We start from the raw sequence: 13,650 nt of genomic DNA, 5'->3' as shown, positions 1-13,650 counted from the left end.
CCTTGCCAGTCCAATCAGTTACCTGTGAAATAAAAACAAGCAAGTACAACTATTATTCTAGGTTGTAGACTTAACACTATCAGGTGGAAGTTACTTGATATTTTAGTTGTAACATTTTAAGTTCCTTCCCACACCATTATTGTTTTATTTTCTTGAAGTATAGTTGATTTAGTGTTGCCTTCATTTCTGCTCTACAGCAAAGTGATTCAAGTATACATGTATATATTTTTTCATATTCTTTTCCATGATGGCTTATCACAAGATATGGAATATAGTTTCCTGTGCTATGCAGTAGGACCTGGTTATTTATCCATCCTATGTATGCTAGTTTGCATCCGCTAATTGCCACCTTCCAATCCATCCCCCCCAGCCCTCCTCCCCCTTGGCAACCACAAGTCAATTCTCTATGTCTGTGAGTATGTTTCTGCTTCCTAGATATGTGCATCCCCACAGAATTATTTCAGACTTAGCCTGATTTTGTTTAATGAGGGGTAGAAGTGGTTTTATAATGTTCTTTTTGCGTGTTGATTTTTTTTTTAAGTCACCATACTTGAAACTCATCGTCACGGCCTACAAAACAAAAAGAAGTCAAATCAGGGAGTTCCCTTCAGAGCTCAGCAGTAACGAACCTGACTAGTAGTCACGAGGATGTGGATTCAGTCCTTGGCCTCACTCAGTGGGTTGAGGATCCCGCTTTGCTGTGAGCTGCGGTATAAGTCCCAGATATGGCTCAGATCCCAAGTTACTGTGGCTGTGGTGTAGGCCAGTAGGTGCAGCTCTGATTTGACCCCTAGCCTGAGAACTTCCATATGCCACAGGTACAGCCCTAAAAACCAAAAAAAAAAAAAAAAGAAGAAGAAGAAGAAGAAGAAGTCAAATCATTCAGATGCCTGTCTGACTAATTGTCTTGGGTATCTTGGGGGGATCTTAAGCATCTCTTTCCTGACATTTCTTGACATCCAAGACAATTTACAGAATTATCTGATTCAGAGCAGCAGCCCCCAACAAACCAACAAACCAAAGTTAACTCCCGTCTTTCCACTTTCTAATGCAAAGGTATCAAAATATTCAGCGGACCATCGCTACCGAGAGGCCTGAAGAGGATTCTGGCAGCCAAAGTTGTGAGCAAGTCCCGGCAGGAGGCAGCGGAGGAGGTGGTGGGAGCGACTCCGAGGCTGAATCCTCCCAGTCAAGCTTAGGTATGCGGGGAGGAGGCATATCCAGGGATGGGGTGGGGTAGAGAGAGCAGGGGGGTGAGTGAGGTCAGGCAGAGGAGAAAGAGGTTCGGTGTCCTCAGGGTAAACAGAAATTTCCCACCAGGAACATAACGGAGAAGTGAAGTGAACTTGTACCTCAGCATCCAGGCAATTTTCTTGGTGGCTTCATCATTTCTTATTAAGTAAATGTATTTGTTGGTTTCAAAAGGATGTTTCCACTTAGAAATAAAACATGCAAGAGTTCCCGCTGTGGTGCAGTGGGTAGTGGCTCAGGTTGCCATGGAGGCACAAGGTCGACCCCTGGCCTGACGCATGGGTTAAAGATCCAGCATTGCCGCAGCTGTGGCCCAGATTTGATCCCTGGCCCAGAGAACTGCCTTTTGCTGCAGGTGCAGCCAAAATAAATAATTAATTAATTGAAAAATAAAGCATGCAGTAATAATTCATGGTATACTTCCAAGGAGCCACGTGACAGCATAGGAATAAGATTTGTTCACATTTCAAATAAAATACAGTCCCCGCTGAGGGAGGAACCTGGAAGTAAAGGGGTTTCCCGGTGGGTTTTATACACCTCCCACCACCACTTGGAAGCCTTTTTACCAGATATCATCGGTAACCGCTAGGGGTCTGGGGCTTGTTTCTTTGAATCTGCCTGAGTGGAACTCAGATAGATGAAAATATTCCAAAGGCAGAAGTGACTGGCTGCTTTTTTGTTTTTAACTCAAGCAAAGTTGATTTACAAGGTTGTGTGAGTTTCAAGTGTACAGCAAAGTGATTCAGTTACATATATACAACTTTTTCAGACTCTTTTCCACAATAGGTTATTACATTACAACATACTGAGCATAGTTCCCTGTGTTATACAGTAGGTCCCTGCTGTTTATCCATTTTCTATATAGTAGCGTACATCTGTTAATCCCAAACTCCTCATTTATCCCTCCCCCCTTCTCCTTTGGTAACCATAAGTTTGTTTCCTACAAAGAGACTGACTTCTAATTTCTATACCTGTAATGGCATCAGATTATCACCGTGTCATCTGATACACGGTGATTTTTCAATGTCTTTAAAATTGAGTAAATAATGGCAGATTGACAGCTATACAATCTGACCAAACAGTCATGTGCTTCCTGCCCCATCCTGCCAGGTCTCAGCCTTCTATGCAAAAGCGGAATAAGGGACATTTTCATGCCTTTTTTTTTTTTTTTTCTTTTTTGGCTGCACCCATGGCATGCAGAAGTTTCCAGGCCAGGGATCAAACCCGCACCATAGCAGTATCAACACCAGATCATGAACTCGCTGAGCCACCAGGGAACTCCTTTCATACCCTCTTTTAAATGCACATACACAGTTCCACCAACAATTTTAATTGCCTCCATTCTATTCCAGATATACTAACCAAACTGACAGGTTTGGTTTTTGTCCCTTTTGTTTTTCCTGTCTTTTTAGGGCCTCACCTGTGGCATATGGAGATTCCCAGGCTAGGGGGACGAATCAGAGCTGTGCCTGCCGGCCTACACCACAGCCACAGCAACACTGGATCCGAGCCACATCTGCAACATACACCACAGCTCACCGCAGTGCCAGATCTTTAACCCACTGAGTGAGGCCAAGAATCAAACCTGTGTCCTCCTGGATGCTAGTCAGATTCATTTCCGCTAAGCCATGACAGGAACTCCCATTTTTTCCTACTATTAATTTCTTTGTTTAACCTCTGAGAGAGGTGTGGTAAAGCGGTAGAGTAATTAGAAATGTGAGGGAGAGGGTAAATTTTCCTTCTGGATTTGGTATTGGATCTGTTGGCATTTGCTGTATAACAGACTATCCCAAAGCTTAGTGGCTTAAACTCACAACCATGCACTTATCCCGCAGTTGTGCAGAGGGGACGGTTTGAGCTGAGTTCTGCTGGGTGGTTCCTCAGGCCTCTGGACTCACACATGCATCCTTGGCCAGGTGTGGAATCGGATGCCGGCTGGCTGGACTGAGATGGGCTCTGGGAGGATGGTTTGCCTTGTTCGCCACGGCTTCTTATCTGGAACAGGCTAACCCAAGTTCTCATAGTGAGGGTGGGAGTGGGGACCCACAGCTCTCTCAAAACTCTGGCAAATCCTGTTGGTTAAAGTGAGGCACAAGACCAACTCTATTCAACATGGAGAGAAGCCGCAAAGTCCCACACTGATGGGGATGCAGGCAGGGGAAGAATTGTGGTACCTTCTGCAAACAACCTATCATATGCTTAGCAACTTACAAAGAAAATAAGAAGAAAAGTCATTGGGATAAAAAAAAAAAAGATCAAGCATTTGATCCTAACTCGATGTACACAGGAATATTCCTAGGAAATAAAGATTCTTAAGGAGCAGGACACCTGGCCCCATCACTGTGACACCTGGTCAGATCACTAGTCAAAGTCAGAACCCACTCTGGTTGTGTAGGTCAAGGCTTGTGGGCTGCTGGTGTGGAGAAACAAGGGCTGTCTTTGAAACCGTCTTTCTCCAATGCATTCAGTTGCTTTGCTTCACTTTTTCCAGATCTAAGGAGAGATGGGTCACTTTCTCCAGTGAACTCACAAAAAATCACCTTGCTGCTACAGTCCCCAGCGGTCAAGTTCATCACCAACCCTGAGTTCTTCACCGTCCTGCATGCCAATTATGTGAGTATTCCCACACGCAGAGGGGGTCTGGCCTGGCTACTGGCAAGACTCAAAACACAACTTTGCAAAGGTATTTGGTAGATTAAAGAGGATAGCATTTTAACTCAGGCAAGGGGAAAAAAAGAAAGAAAAGGGGAAAAAAGTGAGCCAGTCCCCTCTTTTTCACTCTCTGTGAATTTCCCCAAAAGGACAAAAGCGAGATTTGGAAATGCTGTAGCTTCTCTGGGTTTTTGTTAGATTCGAATGTATTGATGTCTGTGAAAGTGATTTGCAAATGAAAGTGTTCTTTTCTTATTGTTTCAGTTTTCAAGGAACAAAATTATGAAGTTGACAGCTTCCCTTCAGCCTGAATCCTTTTATAAAAGCACTTTCATTAAAGAAATGTTAAAATAGACAAATAACTGGGTTTCCTTTTCCTATAATTCATTTTTCAAATAACATGCTTAAGGTAAATTTGATGGAATTTTTATATTCATAGTTTTTTCATTTCTTCTTCTATTTTGATATTGTCAAGAAAGCCGAGACAGGATATGACTATAATCATTACTTATGATCCGGACAAACGTTTCCTGCGCTTCAGGCACAGATCTAAGGGCTAGGGTCACAGAGACAGACTAAGGTGACACCTGAACAACAGCAGCCCCCCCACCCCATTTTGTGGAGTGAGCGACATGCAAAAAGACAGGGCCTGACCTCAGGGAGGAAGGAGATGTTCTGAAAGCAGGTGATGCTCTGGACACTGAGGGAGTGGTCCCCCAACGGCTGAATCGAGTCCCGAAGGTTAAAAGTGGCCGGGGCACATGTTCCTTTGGTGGCAGAAACGGCTAGGCTGTGACCCATCGGGGCTGTAGTGTGGTGATGGGGAGAAGTGGGAAGAGGGCTTGGAGGAGGAGCAGCAGATCTCCTGGTACTTCCTGGAAGGAAGCCTGCATCTGCCTCAGTAGGCGACAGGAACTAGCAGCAGTCTCAGACCTCAGGTTGCAAGTGATCAGCGTTTGAGGAATTCTTTTCCCTGGCGGAAGTGCGGGAGGGGGTCTGAGATGCGCTAAGACTAGAAGCTGGTTCAACAGCCCAAGGGAGCGATGATCCAGGGCTGCCCCGGAGAAGGCGCTGGGAGCAGGGGGAAAATAACTCCATTCAGGGGATATTTCTACGTGGAATCCCTGGTGCTTGGTACCACCGTGATGGAGAGGGGATGGAATGTGAGGGCTGCGAAACACCTGAGTCCTTTCTCTTCCAGCCCTGAGTTAGATGGTGGAATCCACATTAAGCAGTAGTTTGATTAGGGGAGGCAGACTGTGGCAGGGAGGAGGCCAGTTTTGAGCAGGTGCTATTTGAGAGCCTCTCACACATCCAGAGCAGCTGCCCAGTGGTGCAAGGGTGAATCATGAAGGGAACCAAGGATGCCAGATATTGATGCCCTGGGTATTGGGCACCAGGTGGCCCTGGACCAGAAGGAACCACTGTCCCAGGCTGCTCTGGCTGCAAGCAGTCTTTCCTCCACCACACACACCCCAGTTCCGGGAAGCACAATTAGAAATTCCTGAAACTTTCTTCATCTATTTTCCCCGCCCCCCATGCACAAGTTTTTACAGAGGATTCAAGGGAGTGACAGACCTAACATCCAGCCTTAAATCCCCAGGGAACCTTAGTGAATACTTCCTGTTACACAGACAGATAAGAGGGCCAAGGCGGACCTGTGCAGTCAGAGGAGGAACGGGGAGGAGAGAGAGGAGTGATGCTCAGAGAGGTAGAAGGAGATTCAAGGGGGCAGAGCCTGGCTGAGGCGGGGGGAAAGGGAAGGCCGGGCCAGGGTGGGGGGAGGAATGGGGAAGAGGGGCCAGAGGGGGAGGCGAGCTTTGAGATGCAGGACGGTCCGCAGTGTCCCAGGCTGCAGGGACAGCAGGTAGGTCCATGTGTGTTTTCGAAGGGCCGATGTTTCCTTCTGGAGCACCCCCCTCAAGGCTCGCAGTAAACCCATTCAGCCATCACACTTCCTGCTAAGGAGCTCACGGTGTGCTTGGTCTGTGTTTCTCCTACCCCCACGCCCTTCCCGATCGGCCTGCCGGGTCTCAGAGTGCCTACCGAGTCTTCACCAGTAGCACCTGCTTAAAGCACATGATCCTGAAGGTCCGGCGGGATGCGCGCAACTTCGAACGCTACCAGCACAACCGGGACTTGGTCAATTTCATCAACATGTTTGCGGACACGCGGCTGGAATTGCCCCGGGGCTGGGAGATCAAAACGGACCAGCAGGGAAAGGTGAGCCTAACTGCCGTGTGGGCCTTACATCAGAAGGAGAAGACCTGGGAGCAGTGAGGGGGGAGTTGGTGAGGAGACAGAAGCCTGCGCCTGAGACCCTCAATGGCCAGGAGGAAGGAAGGGATGCTGTCTGCATCCGGGTTTCTGTCTCCTGAGGTGGAGGATGTTTCCAGGCATCCCTGGCTTCTGCCCACGGTTGCCCATAGCGTCTCCACCAAGTTGTGACATTGTGGTAGTTCCCTTGGCGGGGGAGGGGAGTTGGGGACTGCAGTATCATACCCAGTTGGGAACTATGGGCTACATATTTTTTAGTTTGGGTTTGGAACTTGAAACCAGATTCTGTTCAGTGACCTTTCTAGTGTCCTGCCTCCTTAGACAGCTAGCTGTCAGGGAATGAAATTATTAGTTTAATAGGAGTGCTATTATTAGATCATTCATTGTGATTTCCCTAATAAGCCTTCAGTTCTCATTAAAAGAGCCTGGCCAACAGGGACAGGCTGAATTGGGCCCATGCAATGTTACTGGCTTACATTTTTATTTTGTGTGTCCCTAACCAATACTCTTTCCCAGCGATGTTTTAACATCTATGAGTTGGCTAAAGTGAGAATGAGAATGCTTTTTTCTTAATTACCATCAGTCATCTCTGGAGTACCAGTGTATTTATAGGACAAGCCAAATGATTTACCAAAGACTTGTCCCTGCATCATCTGTTACAGCCTTTGGTAGGGACAATCCCTTCCTCTCATGGTGGCAAAGGAATCAGGAGCGTTGCCGGCAGACATGTATCTCAATAGGAAACTGCATCACACAGCTCCTTTCCTCTGTGACAGTGAACACGCAAAGCCACTGTCCCCCAAAGTGGGCTGATGGGGTGTCTCTGTGCACTGGGGAGCCAGAAATTCCTGCCCCACAAACCCTTTAGCATGCTTCACAAGCCAGACCCTCTAGAGTGTGTGGGGAAAGATTGTGTCCACGAATGCAAGTCCATTAGTACGTGGATGTCTGTAGTTGCAGGTGAACTGCAGGGGGGAAGAAGGGGGGTGACTTGTGTAGGAGAAAAGCCGCCATAGCCGGAATCTGTTCTCCAGGACCTTCCTGTTTACTGGTTGTGGCCTCCGCTGGGAGAATGACAGTGAAAAAATGATGTGGTGATAGCGTTTGTGCAAAGAAGCGGAGTAAGTTCCAGAACACCACCTCATCCTCTCGTTCCTCAGTTGGCCAGTTTGCTTCTTGTTTTTACACATTCAGAGTCGACAGCCTTCACTTTGCGTATGCACTCTTGAGGAAGAGGAGGGCTGGGGCTGAGCTGTTTGGTGTCTGAAGACACAGTCCTCCCCACAAGGAGGACAAAACGGTATCTGACTCATCTGCTGTCTTGAAAATCTGAGGAAGGGACACAGCCTCCGCCCAACTTCAGTAGAGATGCCCTGTGAGCCTCAGGGGGGCTTCAGGGCTGAGCCAAGGAGGATGCTTATCATCCAAGATGGGGGGGGCTGTGGGTGGTGGGACAGGCGGGACCCCCATCTGTGGCAGGTGTGAGATGGAGGTGGCCTCTACTAAGGAATAGACACACAATGACAAAATGAGAAGGGCCTCTGAAGACCTACATGAAGGAAGCAGAATCTTTATCTGAGCAAAAGCCTGTCTTGTAATTTTCTTCGGAAACAGAAATGAATATCTTTTAAGATTGCTGCTTGTCATCTACAACAGAGAAACAGACTCACACACACACAGAACTTGTGCTGCCAAGGGGGAGGGGGAAAGGAGTAGGATGGACGAGGAGTTTGGGGGTAGTAGATGCAAACCAGTACCCTTGGAATGGATAAGCAATGAGGTCCTGCTATATAGCAGAGGGAGCTATATCCAGTCTCTTGGGGTAATGATGGAGGATAATATGATAAAGGGAAAGGGCGGGTCTGTATACGTGTATGGGCCATGCATATATATACGGGGTCACTTCGCTGCACAGAAGAAATTGGCATAACGTTGTAAATCAAATGTAATTTTTTTAAAAAAAGATAGCTGCTTATCATCCATAAAATGGTGCAAGAGCACATACTTCTATTGAGCAAGAAGAAGCCACGAAGAGAAAACAAGCCAAGAGGAAGCAGATGTCAGAAAACAGAACTAGCCTAGGATCTAGCAATCCCCCTCTGGGTGTTGATCCACAAGAAATGAAAGTGAAAGCACAAAGAGCTATCTGCACTCCACATTCTTTATTCAAATAGCAAAGATGTGGAAGCAACCTAAGTGTCTATTGATGGTTGGATGGATAAAGAAAATGTGTACACATACAATGGAATATTATTTAACCTTAAAAAAGAAGGGCATTCTGACACATGCTACCACACGATTTGACCTGGAAGACATTATGTTAAGTGAAATTAGCTAGGCACAGAAGGACAAATGCCGTATTGTTCCATAGATCTGAGATATCCGAAGTAGTTGAGCTCATACAAAGTAGAATGGTGGTTGCCGGGGGTGTGGGGAGGAGGAAATGGGGAGTTTCTGTTCAATGGGTATAGAGTTTTAGGATGAGATTGGGTACATTCAGGGTGATATGGCCATAGACTAAATACAGAGTTTACACAAGATGAATAAATTCTAGGGATGGGCCACATACAATGCTGTGCCTATAGTTAACAATTCTGTACTATGCACTTTAAAATTTCTTAGAAAGTAAATTTCATGTTAGGTGTTCTACTACAATTAAAAATAAGGAAAGAACATGAGCTAAAATAAATATTTTAAGATTGAAAGGAACAACAAGATGTATGTAATAGCAGAGTGATAAAACAGCAGAACTGACACGCGTAAAATCAAACCACTAACATAGAATATGACCATGGAAACAGCCCCCAAAGCACAGGGAAGACACCAGATTGCAAACAGTGAAGGGGGGGGAGGCAAATGTAAAAACCAAAAAAAAAGTATCTCACCTTCTCTGTGAGATACAATTTAATGTCACACGCTCTCCCAAGATCCCTAACCCACAGGCTCTGCTCTGTAATTTACATATTTGTTTGATTTACTGCTTTGTCTGTTTCTCCTAACAGAATGTTAAGCTCCCTGAGAGCCAGGTCATTTGTTTTGCTCATTGATGGAACTTCTAAGGGTCTGGTATAGTGGCTGGCCCATAGTTGACCCTCAGCAAATCTGAATGACTTAAAGATGTTGGTTGAATGACTTAAAGATGTTCCTGAAGAAGAAATCAGAATAATAAGTACAGTAGTGATAAGTAAATATTAAATATAAATATCAAATTATTAATTAAATATTGAAAATAAAACTTTGATCTACAACAAACTGTCCCAGTGGCCAGATTAGTTGAACTCACTGAGTTACAGTAAGATTATTGAACATGAATTCTATATCTATGTATTCTCTGGAATGTCTTGAAATAGAGATTCTTCAAATTTTATCAACATAGAAGCCATGACAACGTGAAAGCCACATACCAAAGAATTAAAATCAGACAAGCTTCAAATTTCTCATCCATGAAACTAAACTAGAGAAACCCACAGAGCAGTGACTACAGGTTATTGATGAGAAATATTGTAGCCAAGTAACCCTATTTTCAGAAACATTGTTATCACTCAAATGCAAAGACACTGGGGAAGAACCTTCCTGTGCAAGCTTTTAGAGCTCACCCTACTCTTTTTGCCTGCCCTCAGCAAACACCAAAAGCCATTCTCCAGATGGCTCGCAAATGAAGTGCAATAGGTAATCAGTAATGGGGGAATCATAGCATTAAAAAAAACTATGGTGGTAGGTATTTAAATCAAATACATAGATGTAAATGTAAATGATTGCTTTACTTTATTTATTTACTTACTTACTTTTTAGGACCACACCTGCTGCATGTGAAAGTTCCCAGGCTAGGGGTCGAATGGGAGCTATATCTGCCAGCCTACACCACAGCCACAGAAACGCTAGAATCAAGCTGCATTTGCAACCTATACCACAACTCACAGCAACCTGGATCCTTGACCCACTGAGTGAGGCCAGGCATCAAACCTGTGTCCTCATGGATGCCAGTCAGGTTTTTTTCCACTGCACCACAATGAGCACTCCCTGTGCTTTAAAATATATTGGAAAAGGCTGATACAATATGGGAAAATATGTATAATAAAAATAGAAGACTCATGTGAAAACGGGTCAGTATCCCCAGAATAGAATTAAAAATATGAGGAAACAGAAGCAGATGGATGAACATGGCCAGGAAAGTTGTGCTAAGTTCCTGGTTGGGAGTAAGGGGAGTCAAAGTGGGTAATTTGAAAAAACAAAGGCTAAGTATAATTATTTGACAAAACTGAAAGGCAGCCATTGTAGCATACAAAGCAAGATTTTTCACTTTTCAATTTCTACAAAAGATAACATTAAACAAAATACAGTCTTTGTGCCAAAACACACCAAAAATTCCACAAGGAAGCACAAAATTGAAATAATAAAAATAAAATAACAAAAGTAAAGCCAGGCATAACAGTTGTGGCAGCAAGTGAAAATAGGGTAAACTTACACAGCAAAAGGTATTACTATCAGATTTAATAGCGAACAAATCCAGTTTATAAAAAGACATACCTAAGAAATGATTCAGAAATGTTGGTAGTAAAAAATAAATATTAATATAGAACAATAACAGAAAAGTCAGTGGTGGGTTATTAATATCATACATCTATTATCTTTGGAATGCACAAGAAATGAGATCCTGCTGTACAGCTCTGGAAACTATGGCTAGTCACTTATGATGGAGCATGATCATGTGAGAAAAAAGAATGTATACATGTATGTGTGACAGGGTCACCCTGCTGTACAGTTGAAAATTGACAGAACACTGTAAAGCAGCTATAATGGAAAAAATAAAAATCATGAAAAAATAAATAAGAATTTTAAAAAAGAGAGTTGAAATCTGAATCATTAAAATGGGGTCAAAGACAGGAGGTCTCTGGTGGCCTATAGGTTAAGGATCTGGTGTTATCCCTGCTATGGATCGGATCACTGCTGTGGCTTGGGTTCAGTCCCTGGCCCAGGAACTCCTGCATGGCACAGGCACAGCCAAAACATTTTTAGAAAATAAAACTGGGGAGTTCCCGTCGTGGCGCAGTGGTTAACGAATCCGACTAGGAACCATGAGGTTGCGGGTTCGGTCCCTGCCCTTGCTCAGTGGGTTAACGATCCGGCGTTGCCGTGAGCTGTGGTGTAGGTTGCAGACGCGGCTCGGATCCCGCGTTGCTCTGGTGTAGGCTGGTGGCTACAGCTCCGATTCAACCCCTAGCCTGGGAACCTCCATATGCCGCGGAAGCGGCCCAAGAGATAGCAGCAACAACAACAACAACAACAAAAGACAAAAAGACAAAAAATAAATAAATAAATAAATAAATAAATAAAAATAAATAAAATAATGGTTACATTGACCTTAAATTATAGACGGTATTTTATCTATTATACCTCAAGAAAGGTAGAAAAATAGAGCTTACATGAATAAATAAATGCAGAAAATGTTATGCTAAGTAAAATAAGTCAGACACAAATGGATAAATATTATATCCCGCATAAGATATTTAAAATGGTCAAACTCTAGAAACAGAGTGGAATAGAGGTACCAGGAACTGGGAGAAGTAGGGAATGAGGGGTGCTGTTTAATGGAGGCGTACTTTCAGTTTGAGAAGAGGAAAAGGCTTAGGAGATGAATAAAGGTGATTTCTGCACAGCAGTGAGAATGTACTCGATGCCCTAAACTGTACACTTCAAAATGATTCAAACGGCAAATTTTATATTTCCCTATAATTTTAATACAAAATCTACTTTTACTTGTTTTTATTTGAAGTATTGTTGACTTACAGTGTAATATTAGTTTTAGGTGTATAACATAGTGATTCCATATTTTTATAAATTACACTCCAACCATCTATGGTTATTAAAAATTATGACTGAATTTCCCTCTGCTGTACAATATATCTTTGTTGATTATTTTGCATGTAGTAGATTGTATCTCTTAATCCCCTACCACTGCCCGCTTCCCTTGCCCCACTGGTAACCACTAGCTTGTTTTCTGTATCTATGAGTCTGTGTCTGCCTTGTCATATTTATTCATTTCATTTTTTAGATTCTACATACAAGTGATAATGTAATAGGAGTCATCTTTCTCTGTCTGATTCCTTCACTAAACGTAATACCCTCCAAGTCCACCTATGTTGTTGCAAATGGCAGAATTTCATTCTTTTTTATGTCTGAGTAGTATTCCACACACACACATATATACACAATGGGATATATACATCACATTTTCTTTATCTTTATATATAAAAATATCTTTATATATTTTTATATATTATATATAATATATATTTATATATTGTTTATATTTTATATATTATATTTATTTATGTATAATCTATAAATATATATTATAATATATAGGTATAATCTATAAATATATATTGTATTATTATATATTATAATATATTATATATCTAATATATATTATATGTAATATATTATATATTATTATATATCTTTATAAAGATAAATATATAAATATTTATCTATATATAAATACATATGTGATATCTTTATATATATATCACATCTTTTTAATCTTATTTATCCATTCATCTGTTGACAGACGCTTAGGTTGCTTCCATATCATGACTATTGTAAATAATGCTGCTATGAACATTGGGATGCATGTATCTTTTGGTTTTTTTTGTTTTATTTTTTCCATTTTTTAATTAATGAATTTTATTACGTTTATAGGTGTACAACAATCATCACAACCAAATTTTACCGCATTTCCATCCCAAACCCTCAGTGCATCCCCCACTCCCCAACCTGTCTCCTTTGGAAATCATAAGTTTTTCAAAGTCTGTGAGTCAGTATCTGTTCTGCAAAGTTCATTGTGTCCTTTTTTTAGATTCCACATGTAAGTGATAGCATTTGATGTTGGTGTCTCATTGTCTGACTGACTTCACTTAGCATAATAATTTCTAGGTTCATCCAAATGCCATTATTTCTCTGCTTTTTAATGGCCATTGTAGATAATGCTGCTATTGGGATGCATGTATCCTTTGAATTAACGTTTTCCTTTTCTTTGGCTCTATACCCAAGAATGTAATTGTTGGATGATTTAGTAATTCTATTTTTAGTTTTGAAGACCTTCATACGATTTTCACAATGGCTGTACCAATTTACCTTCCCACCAACAGTGTCCTAGGATCCTCTTTTTTCCACATCTTCACCAACATCTGTGGTTTGTAGACTTTTGGACAGTAGTCATTCTGACAGGTGTGAGATAACGTATCTCGCTGTGGTTTTCATTTGCATTTCTCTGAGGATTAGCAGTGTTGATCATCTTTTCATGGGCCTATTGACTATCTGTATCTTCTTTAGAAAAATGTCTACTCAGGTCTTCTGCCCATTTTTTAATCAGGTTTTTGTTTTTTCATATATTGAGTTGTATGAACTGTTCATATATTTTGCATATTAACCACTTAGTCAAATCATTTGCAACAATTTTCTTCCATT

The 13,650-nt window shown here is 42.4% G+C and overlaps 1 protein-coding gene across 14 annotated transcripts in view; it reads left to right on the top strand.

Annotated features, from left to right (window-relative positions):
- The window catches only part of HECW1 (HECT, C2 and WW domain containing E3 ubiquitin protein ligase 1), a 405,784-nt gene that overhangs the window by 315,656 nt on the left and 76,478 nt on the right, over nucleotides 1–13,650 (top strand). For all 14 annotated transcript variants that reach the window (XM_085005939.1, XM_021079146.2, XM_021079149.2 and 11 more), the window contains 3 exons: nucleotides 1,057–1,199; nucleotides 3,743–3,864; nucleotides 5,941–6,126. In XM_085005939.1, coding sequence (XP_084862065.1) covers nucleotides 1,057–1,199; nucleotides 3,743–3,864; nucleotides 5,941–6,126 — 451 coding nt within the window. The remainder of the gene's footprint in view (nucleotides 1–1,056; nucleotides 1,200–3,742; nucleotides 3,865–5,940; nucleotides 6,127–13,650) is intronic.

This window comes from Sus scrofa, chromosome 18, assembly GCF_054392235.1.
Source record: "Sus scrofa isolate SSC_HxYL_T2T_F1_AM1 chromosome 18, Sscrofa_HxYL_maternal_Yorkshire_Landrace_v2.0, whole genome shotgun sequence".
Classification (NCBI taxonomy): Eukaryota; Metazoa; Chordata; class Mammalia; order Artiodactyla; family Suidae; genus Sus; species Sus scrofa.
The sequence above is the reverse complement of the archived record's forward strand: the minus strand, read 5'-3'. Positions and strand labels throughout refer to the sequence as shown.